This window comes from Eulemur rufifrons, chromosome 18 (assembly GCF_041146395.1).
Source record: "Eulemur rufifrons isolate Redbay chromosome 18, OSU_ERuf_1, whole genome shotgun sequence".
In the NCBI taxonomy this organism is placed as follows: Eukaryota; Metazoa; Chordata; class Mammalia; order Primates; family Lemuridae; genus Eulemur; species Eulemur rufifrons.
In genome coordinates this window covers 42,079,556-42,096,684 of record NC_091000.1, presented here as the reverse complement: position 1 = coordinate 42,096,684, position 17,129 = coordinate 42,079,556, and the positions used below count along the sequence as shown (strand labels likewise).

Sequence of the window (17,129 nt, the reverse complement as noted above, 5' to 3'; positions counted from 1 at the left end):
CAGTCAGCAGTATGCTCATTAATAATTAAAAGAGCTGTCACCCAAAATCGTGTTGCCTTTTGGGTCCCAAGAAAACCTGCTAGGGGCCCTCTAAAAAAGCATCTCAGAGAGGAAGAGACTGTTTCCCTTCTTTCTGAGCCAAGTAGTCTAAGTCACAATGGTGGCATAGAAAATGGCATGGTAGCCAGAAGGCCAGTGGAGTTGATTGAGCCGGGGACCAGCGGTTAACAGAACTTCACTTTGGCCATTGGCCAGTGTGGAGAGGCACTCCATCAGCTTAAGCAAAATGTGTTTGAGAAGCAGCCAAATTAAAACTTAAACAGCAAGAGACTATAGGAGAGCAGAGAAGAATATGGGCACTTGAGACCTCCAGAGATTCGAGCTGGTGGACGGAGAAGAGAAGATTAGAAGGGGATTGATTTTTTTTTAAATAGTTACAAGGGTGGGAGAGATATTAAGCTAGGAAAATTTAGAATTCAATGTTGCTGTCACCTAACTTGCATTCACAGGCTGGGAAGTTGCAATCACACACAGAGGGAATAGTTTCTAACTATGATCATTTTTCATACGGGAGAATATCAATCATGTAAAAATGACGTTTTGAAAAACATGCTTATTGAAGATCAAAATTAGATTTCAATTATTACAACCCAGAAATAATTAGCCAGGTTTGGGAATCAACGTTCTCTGTTGTGGATGTATAATAAGATATAACTCTGACACTAAACTCCGTGGAACTCACCTCTTCAGTAAATCAGGGTAATAATTCTATGTTTTAACATTATTGTGCAGTTGAGAAAACTTTTGGGAAAGTGTTTAGCACAGCGCATGGCACATAGTAAGTGTGCAACTATATTTGTTCATTGATCAATGAAAAGGCTTCACCAGAAAGTTAGAGTAGTGACAGAAGAAAGATCAGATAAAACACTAGAGCAAACTCCAAGGGATTTTGATATCTGCAGCACCATGAATGAGATGACAGATTCTTTTACAAGGCAGAGTAAGGGCAAAAGCATCCTGAACCGAGAATCAGGAATGTGAGTTTTTTGTTGTTGTTGTTCTGTTTCTGCTTCCAACTCCCCTGGTGCCTTTGGCAAACTCCTCAACTAACCTCTCCCAGTACCAGCTGGCTGTTGGGAAAAAATGACGGGCTCAGCCTCAGTAAGAGATAAGATCACTTTTAATAATAACAATGCATACACTTACAAGATATGACCATTATTGTTTCCATAACATGTGCTCTAAATTATTTATTGTTTTTCAATGTATAGTGTAGCAATTGGGGATAGCAATTATAATGTTTCGTGGGTTTAATTTTTAAACTGTGTTTTTATGGAAAAAGACTTTTATAATCTCCAATTAAATTAACTACAACTGTGGGAAGTTAGGATGACTGGACTGGTAGGGAGGAGCACTCCTATACTTTGGGTACCAACCTATCCAAATTAGAATTAAATGAGCAGGAGACAGACCACAGAGCCTTTCAAGAGCTAGTCTTGAAAACACGAATATTAAGAGTAAAGTTACATGAGCCAGGCATGGTGGTGTGTACCTGTAGTCCCACCTACTTGGGAGGCTGAGGCAGGAGGACCACTTGAGCTGAGGAGTTTGAGGATTCAGTGAGCTATGACTGCACCACTGCACTCTAGCCTGGGCAACAGAGCAAGACCCTGTCTCTAAAACAAAACAAAATAAAACAGTAAAGTTACGATGATCACAGTATAAATTTGTATTAGTTACCTAAATTTTCTCAGGAAAGAATGTGGGGTGGCAAGGATGTAGGGGAGGGGTGATGAGACTAATATTACAACTAGTATTTATTGAGTACATACTATGTATCAGGTACTATGATGAGCATTTTATATATATTATCCCATTTGCCCTATAGGTAGGCATAATAATTCTTATTTTATGGAAAAGCAACTTGCTAATGTTACACAGAAGAGTTGTTGGGATTTGAAGCCAAGTCTGTGACTCCATTTGGTGTATTTTCCAGATTATTTCCTAAAAACAGGAATATATGGAAAGGATATAAAAATATTTGGCACTTAAAGATATAAGGAAAGGTTCACTTCCTTATGCCTTTACATGGGTGGCAAAGCTTCCCAACTTGCAAAGAGTGTTTAGTAATAGGATATCCAAATGTTATCGTGTAATTTTAGCAAATTCTGACCTATGTTCATCTGGAGTATATATCACTGCTGTATTATAAAAGTTTCTAGTTTGTATCACTTTTATGTCATGAAAATGTATACCTTAATTCTTTCCCAAATGTTAGAATACGATATTTGCAGGGCCACTGCATTTGCCTCCACAGTTGTAACTGCTGACATAGTTATCAACTCTGGAGCAGTTATTAAATTATCAAAGCAAGACAATAGCCAAATTTTCATTTGTGCTGAGCAGCAAACCCTGAGTTTCATTAGAAGAGGCTACTATTGATTCACAAACAATAGAGATTTTCTCTAACAGAGAGGCATCTGGTGGGTAAGGGAGACCACCTTTAATCCCTATAATGAGCTCAGTAACTGTCATAATATTTTATGACAATTTGGGCTTACTTTTAACTGCTCTATTAGCCTGTTGTGCAGCATATACAAATCCACATCTAGTTAATACTATTGCTTTATTTATCAGCCTTTCTTTCTTTTGTTTCCTCTATCTTATTTTGGAGTACTACTGCTCACCAGTCAACCAAGCTAGAAAACTCGGGCCATCCTTACCCTTCAACATACATTCCAAAGGTGTCTCCTCTGCTCCTGTCACCCCTGACTTAGTTCAGGCCCTCATCTTCACTGCCCTGGACTGCTTCAACAGCTGCCTGCAATAATCATATCTAGGAATCTATCTCAAAGATGTCTCAAAAATATGAGAAGATATACACAGAAAGCTATACTTTGTAGCACTTTTTGCAAGAGCAAAAAATTGGAAACAGCCCAAATGACCATTAACAGTGGACTGGTTGAATAAACTATAGTAAATGCATACAATTGAGTACTTTGTTGCTGTATAAAAAAATGAGAAATAGTTTTATGTAATGCTATAGAGTGATCTACAGATGTTAAGACAAAAGCAAGGTAAAAAAGTATGTTGAGCATGCTATTTCTTTAAAAAAGGTAAGGATATGATCACAAATATATACGTAGTTATATTTTTTAAAATGTTTCCTACAAGGAAGAGGGAGGAAACAGGGTAGAAGGATCAAAGCTGGACTTCTCTTAATATCGCTTATTTTAAGGATTTTACTTTGAAATGATGTATTTACTTAACTATAAAATAATTTTTAAAATTTCCAAAAAATGAAAAAAATATACACATGAACCTAAAAGTGTATTGAGTTGATAGAATAATCTCATAGAGAAGAACTAATCTGACTCTTCTCCTCTATATTCCCTTCTCTCTAGCCTTTTGCCATCAGAATTTCTGACTCTAAGCCTACAACACATTGTAAAATTTGTAACAGTCTCAAAGGCATAGCAGAAGCCTGTGTTCCCCATGATGGGTTAATAGGAAGTCCTTGATCAAAAGCCAATGTCTCCATTATTTTCTGCTTTATTTTACCAAAGAATTATTTTCTTCATTTAGGTTCTTTCTTCCTTTCTCTTCTCAGCATCACTAAAACCACAAGTGATATACCCAAATGGGCAGGTTTCTGTCTTCTACTAGAACTTTCAAACTTGGATACCTTGGATACAAATAGGGAATTTTCAAAGAAGGATACTGTCTTAGCTAGGGACGGAGAGCCCTTGACTGTAGTAACCAGAGCTAGGTAACCTCAGAAAGGGTAGAAAGGCTTCTGAAACCGTAGTGGGCCAGTATGGAGGTAGAGAAGAGTGCAACGCAGGTCAGGACCAAAGAAAATGACAGCAAAGATCAGTAACACAACAGAGACTGACTCCAGTGGCCCAAACTGGGAAATAGAGTCAGTTTCCAGCTAGAAGGGTTGAGTGGTTAAAATGAGCCGTGCTCCTGTATAATACATTTGTGCATTTCTGTCTGTGCTGTCGACTTGTCTCAGGTCCGGTTCTCAGGAAGTGGTTGGATGGGAGCTACACCTGTGGAGTGAAAGGAGCGGAAGCCAGATTGAGCAGAGGAAGTCGGATTGAGCAGAGGAAGTCGGATTGAGCAGAGGAAGCCGGATTGAGCAGAGGAAGAAGCTGAACTGCGATGAGGGCTCAACAAAGCCTTGGCCAACCAGGTGAGAAATTTCCCCAGGGCAAGCTGAAATGACGGGCCTTTATACCCCCACTTTATCTAGTCACCTGACACAGGCTGCCCCAGAAAGGGCTTGACCTCAGACGGAAGAGACAGCTCTCCGCAGCTAAAGCAGACCCTGAAGGCGCTGCCAGCTGGAGGCTTTCTGCCCACAGCACTTCCTGCAGCTGGGATACAAGCCCTTCCTAGAAGGGGGACCTAGCTGGGTGGCACATCCCTCTGCCAACCGTACTAGCAAACCTCTCCAGAGCTAATATAGCATTTTCACTTTAATTCTCAACAAACAAAAGGTATTACACTTTCAGTCAAGAACCCCATATATTTAGTGTTGAATTCAAAATTACTGTTAGAATTTGTATTCACTGGATTGTCAGGCAGTCAATATTATATTGCTAGAATTAACTGTTCATTCATTTATTCATTCCACAAACATTTATTAACTATCTGTCACACACCAGTGTCTGGAAATTGCAATATGAATAAAGATACTTCTATCATGAGCTCCTAGAAGTCAGATTCTAGTGGGGAGGTAGACAAAACAGACAAATAAGTAAAATAAAGTAATGAGTTAAAAAGCTAGGTTTAAACATGATGCTGTAGAGGGTAAAAGGACAGGAAGAAGAAAGTCTTTAGCTGTGTGCACAGACATCCTCCTGGAAGAGATGTGGGCATTGGCTCTTAAAGGACAAGAAATATTTGCATAGGATTATTACAGGAAGAGCAAACTGTGTACATAAAGGCCCAGAACAATGAAAAAACATTGCAAAGATTGGAAATCACAAATAAATTGATATGACCAAAGTACAAATTGTGTTTAGGAAAGGATTAGAATATGAGGCTAGAGAGAAACACATATAAAATTATCTTATTCATTTATTCATGTAATAGTTACTGTATTTTATCTAGCCAGTGTTCATCACATATATTTAACCATAGTTTGTGTTTTGTGTTTTGTTTTTTGCCACAACACATCTATGCAGAATATTCTTTGGGAAATGTCGAATGACACTGGTGATTGAGCTGCCAGGCTACCTGGGACCTAAGCCTGCTCCAGATCTAGTACCTGGACAATTCTAGTCTGACTTGTAACTAACAGCTAAGGAAAATTATCACTGGATGCCACTTCTGGGAATGCTATAGCTGTATTTACTGATTCTCAGAGACTGGAATACTGAACTCTGTTAGAAGGAACATTCTATAGCCCTGTCATAAAGAGTCCTTAGCAACCACCTAGTTGAGGTGACAGAGAGAGCAGAGACTGCAGTCTTTGGTTCTTTCTTGTGCAGGTTAACTGGTCTGCAGAAGCCGAGGAGGAAAATCCAGTGGCACAGTTAAGACTGTAGCCATGGCGTCTGTATCATACCGGGAGCCAACATCTGCCACTGTGGGAAAACGGATGATTGTTACAGGTAGATAAAGAGTTTCGTGTGTGCTTTCACAGGGAGACCTAAACTTTCTTTATCCTTTCCCTATATGAGACTTATATAATGGACATAACAATGAAACGATCCATGTTTATTTTACGTGATACTGCTATCTCATTATGCCCACTCAGCCATGGCACCTTCTTGCCATAAACACATCTTTAACACAGCAGTTGTCACTGTATCTGAGCTATTTTTCACAAAGGAACACTTTCATTAGCATAACATTTATAGTTTGTATAAGAGAAACTGCTTTGATGTTAATAAGAAAGTGTCCTTTTAATCAAACTTTCATTACTACTACATTTCTCATATCTTTATAATCTTGAAATATTTGCTTGATACATTTTTTTTGAATTTCAGAGTATTACGGGGGTATAAATGCTTTGCTTACATAAATTGCCTTTGCACTGCCCAACAGTCATGCCCATACCCCAGGTACTGTATCCGATAGGTGTGGATTTACCCATCTCCACCTTCCCCCGCCGACCTGCCCAACACCCTATGAATGTTACTACCCATATGTTCACATTAGCATTGATCAATTAGTAACAATTTAATGGTGAGTACATGTGGTGTTTGTTTTTCCATTCTTGTAATACTTCTCTTAGAAGAACGGGCTCCAGCTTCATCCAGGATAATACAATAGGTAGTTCATCATTTTTTTTATGGCTGAGTATACCATAGTATACATAAAAATTTGAGCAAAATGTACATTAAACCTAGCAAAGTTGTTGGTTTGTGTTTTGGTCCTTCAACTTACGTTAAATAATTTGGGCAGTACATGCATGCGGAATCATAAACTCTAAAATATGGAATATGACTAATTGGAATACATCTATAAGGCATAAACTAAATTTCTTCTTATTTCCTTTATGTTTTCAAATCAGGAGCATATTTTACAGTGTTACAGGAAAATAATCAAATGTGTATTTACAGTGGGCATTTATGATTTCTGTTCCTCATCATCTGTCTCTTCCACTCCTCTTGTTGTGACTCACTTGGCTTTGGGAAAACGACCCTTTTCCCACTCTTACTGCTTTTCTACTTCTGTGGGAAAAAGCTTTATCAACTAGAGTGCAGTGCTTACTTGCAGTTCCTTTTGCCTTTAATGTTACAAACTCTACTCATTTCCAAAGTTACTTAGGTCAGCACCTTTTCCCCCCAGCCCCTTAAGTGAGGTTTTTTCACACATTTGTAATACAGCTAGATTCTCTTGTCACAGTCTGAATTCCCTCCTGGAATCTGCCAACCTCCTCAATTTTTTAAAAATTTGCATGCATTAAGGTTTGCTCTTTGTGCTATAAAGTATATGGGTCTTGACACATTCGTAACTCTATGTATCCACCATTGTACCAGGCTGAATAGTTTTACTACTTTAAAAATCCCCTGTGCCTCACCTACTCATTTCCCCCCTTTCCTCCCTCTGAGCTCCTGGCAACCACTGATTTTTTTCACTGTCCCTGATTGGCATCTCCCCCTTATCAGTATGAATTTAAGGTTCCTTTATAATATCTTTTCAATGGCTTGAGAGCTCATTTCTTTTTATCACTGAAAAATATTTCATTATATGGATGTACTGCAATTTTTTTTCCTTTTTTTTATTTTAGCATATTATGGGGGTATGAAAGTTTAGGTTACGTATATTGCCCTTGCCCCCACTCCCTCTGCGAATCAGAGCTTCAAGCGTGTCCATCCCCTAGACAGTGCACATCGCTCTAATTATGTATGTATACTCCCATCCCCTCCCCCGCCCACATCTGCCTGACACCCGATCAATGTTATTCCTAAATGTGCTCTTAGGTGACGATCAGTGAAACCAATTTGATGGTGAGTACATGTGGTGCTTATTTTTCCATTCTTGGGATACTTCATTTAGTAGAATGGGTTCCAGCTCTGTCCAGGAAAATACAAGAGGTGCTATATCACCATTATTTCTTATAGCTGAGTATACTCCATGGTATACATATACCACATTTTACTAATCCACTCATGTATTGATGGACACTTGGGTTGTTTCCATATCTTTGCAATTGTGAATTGTGCTGCTATAAACATTCGAGTGCAGGCCGGGCGCGGTGGCTCACGCCTGTAATCCTAGCACTCTGGGAGGCCGAGGTGGGCGGATCGTTTGAGCTCAGGAGTTCGAGACCAGCCTGAGCAAGAGTGAGACTCCACCTCTACTAAAAATAGAAAGAAATTATATGGACAGCTAAAAATATATATAGAAAAAATTAGCCGGGCATGGTGGCGCATGCCTGTAGTCCCAGCTACTCGGGAGGCTGAGACAGGAGGATCGCTTGAGCTCAGGAATTTGAGGTTGCTGTGAGCTAGGCTGATGCCACGGCACTCACTCTAGCCTGGGCAACAGAGTGAGACTCTGTCTCAAAAAAACAAAACAATACAAAACAAAACAAAACATTCGAGTGCAGATGTCTTTTTTATAGAATGTCTTTTGTTCTTTTGGGTAGATGCCCAATAATGGGATTGCTGGATCAAATGGTAGGTCTACTTGTATCTGTTTAAGGTATCTCCATATTGCTTTCCACAGAGATTGCACTAGTTTGCAGTCCCACCAGCAGTGTATGAGTGTTCCTGTCTCTCCTCATCCACGCCAACATTTATTGTTCTGGGAGTTTGTGATAAAGGCCATTCTCACTGGAGTTAAGTGATATCTCATTGTGGTTTTGATTTGCATTTCCCTGATGATTAGAGATGTTGATCATTTTTTCATATGTTTGTTGGCCATTCTTCTGTCTTCTTTTGAAAATTTTCTATTCATGTCCTTTGCCCACTTTTTGATAGGGTTGTTTGATTTTTTTCTTGCTGATTTTCCTGAATTCTAAATAGATTCTAGTTATCAGTCCTTTATCAGATGTGTAGCCTGTGAAAATTTTTTCCCCATTCTGTAGGTTGTCTGTTTGCTCTTGTGAGAGTTTCTCTGGCTGTGCAGAAGCTTTTTAATTTAATCAGGTCCCAGTTATTTATTTTTGTTGTTGCTGTGATTGCCTTTGATAAATTCTTTGCGTAGGCCAATGTCAATAAGAGTTTTCCCACATTTTCTTCTAGAATTCTAATAGTTTCGCATCTTAAGTTTGTCTGTTATCCACTGTGATTTGACTTTTGTGAGAGGTGAAAGGTGTGGGCCTGTTTCAGTCTTCTACATGTGGCTATCCAGTTTTCCCAGCACCACTTATTGAATAAAGATTCTTTTCCCCAGTGTATGTTTTTGTCTGCTTTGTCAAAGATTAGATGGCTATATGAGGATGGTTTTATGTCTGTATTCTCAGTTCTGTTCCACCAGTCTGTGTCCCTGTTCTTGTGCCAATACCAAGCTGATTTAATAACCACAGCCTTGTAGTATAGTTTCAAGTCTGGTACTGCAATTTGTTCATTTATTCATCTATTGAAGGACATCTTGGTTGCTTCCAGTGTTTGGCAATTGTGAAAAAAGGTTCCATAAACATTTGTGTGCAAGCTTTTGTGTAGACAAATTTTCAAATCAATTTGGTAAATAACTAGGAGTGCGATTGCTGGATCACATGTTAAGCTTTGTAAGAAACTGCCAAACTGTCTTCCAAACTAGCTATACCATTTTGCATTCCCATAGGCAATGAATGAGAGTCCCTGTTGCTTGGCATCCTTGTCAGCATTTGGTCTTGTGGTTTTTTTTACTTTTAGCCATTATATTAGAATGTGTTAGGTATGTAGTTATATCACATTGTTGTTTTAATCCACAATACCCTAATGAACAAAGATGTTGAGCATCTTTTCATGTATCAATACTTATTTGCCATCTATATATCTTCATTACTGAGATATCTGTTTATAATTGTTTGCCTATTTTCTAATGGGTTTCTTGGTTTCTTATTGTTGAATTTCAAGAGTTCCGTGTGTATTTTGGATACAAGTCATTTATTAGACAAGTGTTTTTCAAAAATTTTCTTTCAGTGTGTGACTTATCTTTTCATCCTCTTAACATAGTCTTAACAATTAATCAATTTTTTCTTTCATGGATTATGCTTTAGATATCAGGTCTAAAACCTTATCATCAAAATCAAGTTCACCTAGATTTTTCTCCTGTGTTTCCTTCCAGAAGTTTCACAATTTTGTGTTTTCATTTAGGTCTATGCTCCATTTTGAAGTAATTTTTCTGCCTCTTAAACTTTTCATTTTCATCAGCCAATAAATTTCTTCTTTCCCTTAAGCCAGTTTTGATTGGGGTTTCTGTCACTTGTAACTGAAAGTGTCTTAATTAATACTTAAAATGTCTTCTAATTTATGCCAGAGTATACTTAGTTTCATGTTTTTACATAATTCAAGTTCTTGTCACCTTTGGTAGATTTTTGGTTTTTCATTATATTGCTACATAATAATTAGCTTCACATTCTTCTGTATTTTATATTAATATTTAATTTCCAAATTTTCACTATTATAAATCTACATGAATACTTTTGCATAAATTATTTTTTTCTTTCTGTTATTTTCTGGTGGTATACTTACAAAAAACAGAACTAGCAGGTGAAAGATACAAACAGATGTCTAAATCTTATTAATGCCACGAGCTTTGGATGATTGTATATGATACTATGAACAATGTACATGTATTGAAAGCCCATCAATATTTTAAAAAATAACTCTTATTTATTTTGAAGACATATATATCAATCTTTTAGTGCCTTTAACTTTTTAAAAATTTTTCATGAATCTTTTAAAACACATGTCAATGAACTCCCACTCACTTGTCAGACATATTCAACAATTATTGAAATTTTGCCACATTTGATTCACATCTCTTTTGTCTTTTTCTCTTGCCAAAATATTTTATATCAAATCCAAGATATCATATTATTTCACTTACATATTTTGTAGTACATCTCTAAAAATATGAACATATTCCTATATAACCATATTGTGATGATTGTACCTACAAAAATTATTATCCTTTCGCATAACAACGACATAATAAAATTTCCCTGATTTTCTCTAAAATGTATTTTTATAGTTGATTTTGAGAATAAGGATCCAAATAAGGTCCACACATCACATTTGGTTGTGTTGTCTCTTTTAATGTCTTAAGCTGGTGCAGTCTTCCCTCCTTTTTTCCTGCTATTTACTTGTTGCAGAAACTGGATCAGTTATCCAGCAGAAATGCTCAATGTTCTGAATTTGTCAATTGCTTCCTTGTCATGTCATTTACAAGTTCCTCCATCCCCTGTGAACTGAATTTGGCTCTAGAGGCTTGTTACAGTCAAGTTCAACTCTTTACAGACATTCATGTCTTAGATGCTCCTGTGGTCAACATGCAACAAACAAACTTTAAAGCTATTCAAGCCTAACAATCTTAACTACTGTAAGGCTCATCACTTTCTACCTTTCTAAGCTACTAGGACTTAGATACCTTTCCTCTGTGTTTGGAACTGTTTTGGATAGCCCATGTTTTTATAGAAACATTGGTATAAGTGAAGTACTTATGCTAGGCAAACAAAAACTTGATTTAATCCATGCAGATATTGTATAGTTGCAATGAAACCTTGGAAAATATCTTGTCACTATTAATACTTAACATGAAATAAAATATCATGAGAAATCATTTTTAAAAATTATTTTATATGTTGATACATAAGGAAAAACAAACCAGATTATAGGAAAATAAGAAAATAGCTGCAAAATTTTGTGGCAATTCTGAAGGTTACTTCAGAACACTTTTAAGAATTTCATAGTATTTTTATTGATGTCTAATTTAATTTTGAAGTGAAATTTTGCTTTTGCTTTTTCTTGCTATAGGTATATTACTCTTGTATTTATCATTGATAAGTATAGTTGTTTTAATTTTCATTTCTATAATTTCTAGTAAGACTCAAATTATTATTACTATTTAGTTTTTTAGACAGAGTCTCCCTCTGTTGCCCAGGCTAGAGTGCCTAGCTCACAGTAACCTCAAACTCCTGGGCTCAAGGCATCCTTCTGCCTCAGCCTCCCGAGTAGCTGGGACTACAGGCATGAGCCACCATGCCCGGCTAATTTTTCTCTATATATTTTTAGTTGTCCATATAATTTCTTTTTATTTTTAGTAGAGACGGGGTCTCGCTCTTGCTCAAGCTGGTCTCGAACTCCTGACCTTGAGCGATCCACCCGCCTCGGCCTCCCAGAGTGCTAGGATTACAGGCATGAGCCACCGTGCCCGTGATGCTTCATAGTATGTATTTATTTAGTATACCTTGACTACTTAACTAATTTGATCACTCATCAAGTCTTATTTTTCTATCAAATTTTGATTTATTTCCTTTTAAAATATATTTTTCACTACCAATTTTTATCATATATATTTGAAATCCAATTTAACAAACATAAATTGAATCCCAATTGAATACTAAAAATTTGGCCATGAGCTTTGGAGGATACAAAAATGAACATAAGATATCCTTTTTCTTCTAGAAGCTTATAGTCTATTGTATAACCAGAACATAATAGGGTTGATTTGTTCAGTCTAAATATTCACCACAGCCTAGTGTGGCATCCAAAGGAAACACAAATCCAATTCCAAAATAATGTAAAAGAAATGGAAAAGGAGGAAAATTACCTCATATAACACTCCACAAAACTCCGCTGTATGTTTTGTTTTGTATTCCTACTCATTTCTCTTTTTTTAATATCATAATTGGAGTATAAATTACCTCCTACATTGCAGATGGATTTTGTAATTTATCTAGTTTTTGATTAGTAAAAGGATGGAAATTCTTTTTGATAAGTCAAGCTTTTAAAACTTTTTAAAAAGTTGATATATAACATGTTTTATTAAGCATATTTAGTGTTCAGCTTGATAACATTTTACAAAGTGAACACCCTTTGTATATACTTTTTAGATGAAAATAGTGAATGTTTTAACCCTAAAAAGTTTCTTTATGCCTTTTCCCAGTCAGTCCACCCACAGTCAAACGCTGTTCTGATTTCTATGATCCATATGTTTTTGATAACTGTATTAATCTGATAGGGTGAGTTAATCATCTGTACTTTTAAAACACTTATTTTCTGGCTATTTTTTCACATTGGTTTTACTACCAATTTGCCAAATTCTGTAATGTAGTCAGGAGATTTTATTGATAATGTTATTTTTGCATTACAAAGATTTTACTGTCAAAATCTAATATTATAAACAAAATCACGAAGAGGTTTAAAAATATTTAGAGTATGATTATATATTTTTTAAACTTCTATTTACATAAAATAATACTTGTTTACTTAGGTCCAGGTCCTATGCTATTTTAATGTTTAAAAATTACATTTATTTAAAAATACATTCTTTAATTCAGATTTTTTTCCATGAATTCCCACTTTTTCCAAATTAAAGATACTTATGGAATAATTAATACAGGGCATAAAATTAAAAAGGCATTATAACATATAATCTAATTTAATCCACTATTTTTCAATAGTGGATTAAATTTCAGTGGGAATGCTTAGGGTTCAGAGAAGTTAAATCACTTACTCAAGGTCACATATCTTTGCTCAGATGGAGAGAAGCCAGGTGGGCACATTGGCTCCTGCCTGTAGTCCCAACAACTCAGGAGGCTGAGGTAGGAGGATTATTTGAAGCCAGGAGTTCAAGAACAGCCTGGGCAACATAGCAAGACCCCTGTCTCTAAAACATGAATAAATAAATAAATTAAATAAAAAGAACGGAGGCCTCTACTTGACCTCTGTTTATATGGGCTATTTATGTGCATTATGTCTAGCTTACTGACTAAATAAAAATATTAATGTATTTAGTCTGCCATCATATATTTACTAGAAAATCTGCTCATGTAAATCAAGAATATTGCAAAACTGTACCTTTTAAAGAAATGATCACAGCATGGGATTTCTGTTAGAAATATATCAGAATTGGAAATGTGCTCTAGGATATGGCCAGAAACCAATATGATGAATGAAACTATAAGTGGTAGGAGAAGAACATAAATGTATATGTAATTTTGAAAAGTATTGCTCCATTAGCCTGGGTTTCAGACCCATTTGTTCATCTTATTTTTGCTGTGTGAAACTGTCACACTAATAGTTATGTCTCAAATTCAATTATTTTAAAAATAGAAAATGACTTCACACTGAATTGCCAGTGGTTTCCTGTTTGAAGAAATAATAGAGTCCTGCAAATTCAGTTGAAGTCTCATCGCTATAATCCACAAGGCAACTATTTTAGATTTTTAAAAGCTAATTCATGACAAAAGCTTATACATTTTCATGTTACTGAAACCTTTAGTTGCTAACCTGCATTTTATTTATTTATTTATTTATTTTTGACTGCATTTTATTCTGTTGTCATAGCATGCAGTTTGTCCTGAATTGAAATTTGTTGTTATTTGAAGATATATATTGTGCACAATATACATATGTCCTTACTATATGATTCTTTGACCTATTCAAAAATAATAAAAAATTAAAAGCTAAGTATAGTTGGAAATGATCTGCTGATAGGATATTAATGGGCCATTTATTTAAAATAAAATTATCAAACATCTACTTGGCCTAACCATATCCAGTTGTGTTAATTTATTTATTTGCTTACTAAAGGTATGTTAGATGTCAGGTACTTCTACTATAATTCTAAAAGTAAGAGGCCTTATGTACTCACTATTCATTTTCCTCTAAACACTGGTTTGGGTTTTTTTTTTTTTTTTTTGTAAGAGCTATTATTATTTTTACAAAAACATAATGTTACATGAAGGCCTCATCTACATGTGACAGGAGTTCCAAATTAGTCCTACCTTAAATTGTTGGTCATCTAAATCAACACCAATGTGATTTGCAAGGAAAAAAAAAACATTAGTTGCTGTCATCACTTTGAAAAGCATCTGAACCAACCTCTTAGAATAGGACTTCTAAGGACAAACTTTTTCTCATACTTGTTTTTTTTGTTTTTTGTATTTTGTTTTTGTTTTTGTTTTTTCTTTAAGAACAATAAACACCTTTACTACATGAGCTAAAATGGAAGGGAGAAGGATTTATTTGCCTTTTGGAACCTTGATTTAATTTTCCAATGTTGATACCTTGTAGGTTACATTAATATCATTTCTTTAAATCAGAGTGAAATGCTCATGATTAAGCAAAAAGAAGTTTGTGTTGTTGAAACAGGGTTTGAAAAAATTTACTCTTTTGTAACGGTAAGTTGGTTGTTTACTGCGTGTTAGGCCCTGTGCTCCCTACTAAGAAACAAGGGTAAAGCACAAAGACACTGCTCTCAGAAGCGAGAACTGTAAGCTTAGACATCAATCTTGGCTTTTCCCCTTAACTTTTCTGAACTTAGTTTTTTTGGTCTGTAATTTGGGGAAAATAGTACCTATTTTATAATGTTTTCTATGCTATTCTAATGAAACGAAAGGTCCTGCACATAATATGAATTCAATCTTAGTTTTTATATTTTTTTTTTCTTGTGAAGTTGATTATCTTGGGGTGGTAGATGCTGGGTAAAGGACACAAAAATCGTCTTAAAATCCTATTCTTTCTTAATAAGCCAACCAAGTGCACTTTATTTCCCAAAGTCTGAAGCCATAAGTAGGTTTGTAAAGTAAGGGGAGAAAGAATCTAAGATTATCTAAGTGAATGGTTTTAAAACTTTAACGTGCATGTGATTCACCTGGGGAATCCTGTTCAAATGCAGGTCCTGACTCCCAAGGTCTGGCGTGGGCTTGAGAGTCTGCATTTCTGTCAAGCTCCCAGGTGATGCCTATGCTGCTGGTCCAGGGACCCCACTTTGAGTAGCAAGTATCTAAACTATTCTGGCTCCATTTACCTGCTGCTGTGACTTTGGACAAGATACTTTACCTCTCTGTGCCTTAGTTATACGGTCTGTAAAACAGCAGTAATAATTGCTACTTCACAGGGTTTTAAGTGAGTTAATGCATGTAAAGTACTTAGAACACATGCCCAGCATGTGGTAAGTGCCATATGTATGTTAACTCCATAAATGTGCATTGTCATCTGACATAGATCATGGGCAATAGAAGCTGCTGGCTATGGGGCCTAGAAGATGAAGTTATTTGTGATTCTAATAATTAACCCGATAAACATTGGCCTTTTGGATTTTCTTGTAAACTTGATCTAAATAACACTAAAGAAAAACAAGTTCCATTAAAAATATTTTATGGCAGAATGGCAGATTTTGGAATTCTACTGATAAACCTCATTAGTTTACATAATCTTGGTTGACAAAAACTCTATTCTATAGGCAGGAAGAATAGAAAAATCGTATTAGGGTGCTCTGAGTGGGAAGCGTTTTACTACAGTTGTCATTTTGTCTGTTTACCTTGAGTCCACTTCCTTTTCCTTTCCTTCCTCTTCTGCAAAAGGAGAGGGAGCACATGCTGAACTGCAGCAAGGAAGCACTTTACCCTTGGCGCCTGCTGTGCACCATCCTAGTCAATTTCATTCACAGCAAGTGCCAAAGGATAAAGTGCCTCACTGTCTTGCTAACCTCAGTTGCCAGCAATTATCTCAGAAAAGGTAAAACCTTTCACAGTGCCTATTAAAGCCCCCTTTGACCACAGACATCACCTTTTAGAAAAATATACCCCAGGGAATAGTCTGAGGCGGATAGAAGATCATCCATGCCTTCAAGAATTATGGCATTGAAAGGAACATCAAATCCTTTAGTTGGTCAAATCATTTATTTGGGGCAGAACTTTCTAAAATAAAGGAGATAATTTCTGGAAACTATGGGATTGCAGGAGAGGCAATGATTTGAGGGGAAGAAATGAGCAGACTGATCGCTCCTGCCCTGTAGTAAGGTCGAACCAGACAAGCATCACAAGGAGTCCAACCACTCCATTTCCAAGCAGAGTCTGAGCAGAACTGAATTCCCAGTCAGGATGATGCCTACTGGTGGCTCTGATAAGGACCTACAGCAGCCTTGGGAAACCTTCGGGTGGAGGAAAGAAGAGATCTGCCTTATTTCTAAGCTTTATTCTTGGCAGTCAGGTGAACCGCACTGGGAATGGAGGAGTGGGAACCAGAGGGCAGAGCCAAGAACCCTAAGTGGCTGGAAGAAGGACAGCAGCTTCCAACTTTACCAAACAATGATCAAAACTTACAAATGCATAATTGGGGGAGGGGGCGGCTACTGAAGAAAAAAGAAGACACTGTGTGCCATGAAATGTGAGCCAAAGCAAGTGGCTGGGTTCTTCGTGACATTCTACTGCCAGTAACACTAAGATCTCTGTTAGTCAGGGTCCTCTAGAGAGTCAGAACCAATAGGATATATATAGATATTTAGAAAGAGATTATGAAGGATCAGCTCACATGACTAATGAAGGCTGAGGAGACCCGTCATCTGCTGTCTGTAAGCTACAGGACCAGGAAAGCGGGTGACGCAGTTCCCCTCCAAACCCGGAGTCCTAAGAAGCAGGAGTGCTGATAGCTGGGGCCTCAAGCAGAGGGTAAATTCGCCCTTCTTGCCCTTTTGTTCTGTTCAGGCCCTTGCAGGATTGGACGATGCCC

General features: G+C 36.7%; 1 protein-coding gene across 1 annotated transcript in view; it reads left to right on the top strand.

Moving 5' to 3' along the window:
• Positions 1-5,560: 5,560 nt before the first annotated feature.
• The window catches only part of SPMIP2 (sperm microtubule inner protein 2), a 79,972-nt gene continuing 68,403 nt past the window's right edge, over positions 5,561-17,129 (top strand). The window contains exon 1 of the mRNA XM_069493260.1: positions 5,561-5,624. Coding sequence (XP_069349361.1) covers positions 5,561-5,624 — 64 coding nt within the window. The remainder of the gene's footprint in view (positions 5,625-17,129) is intronic.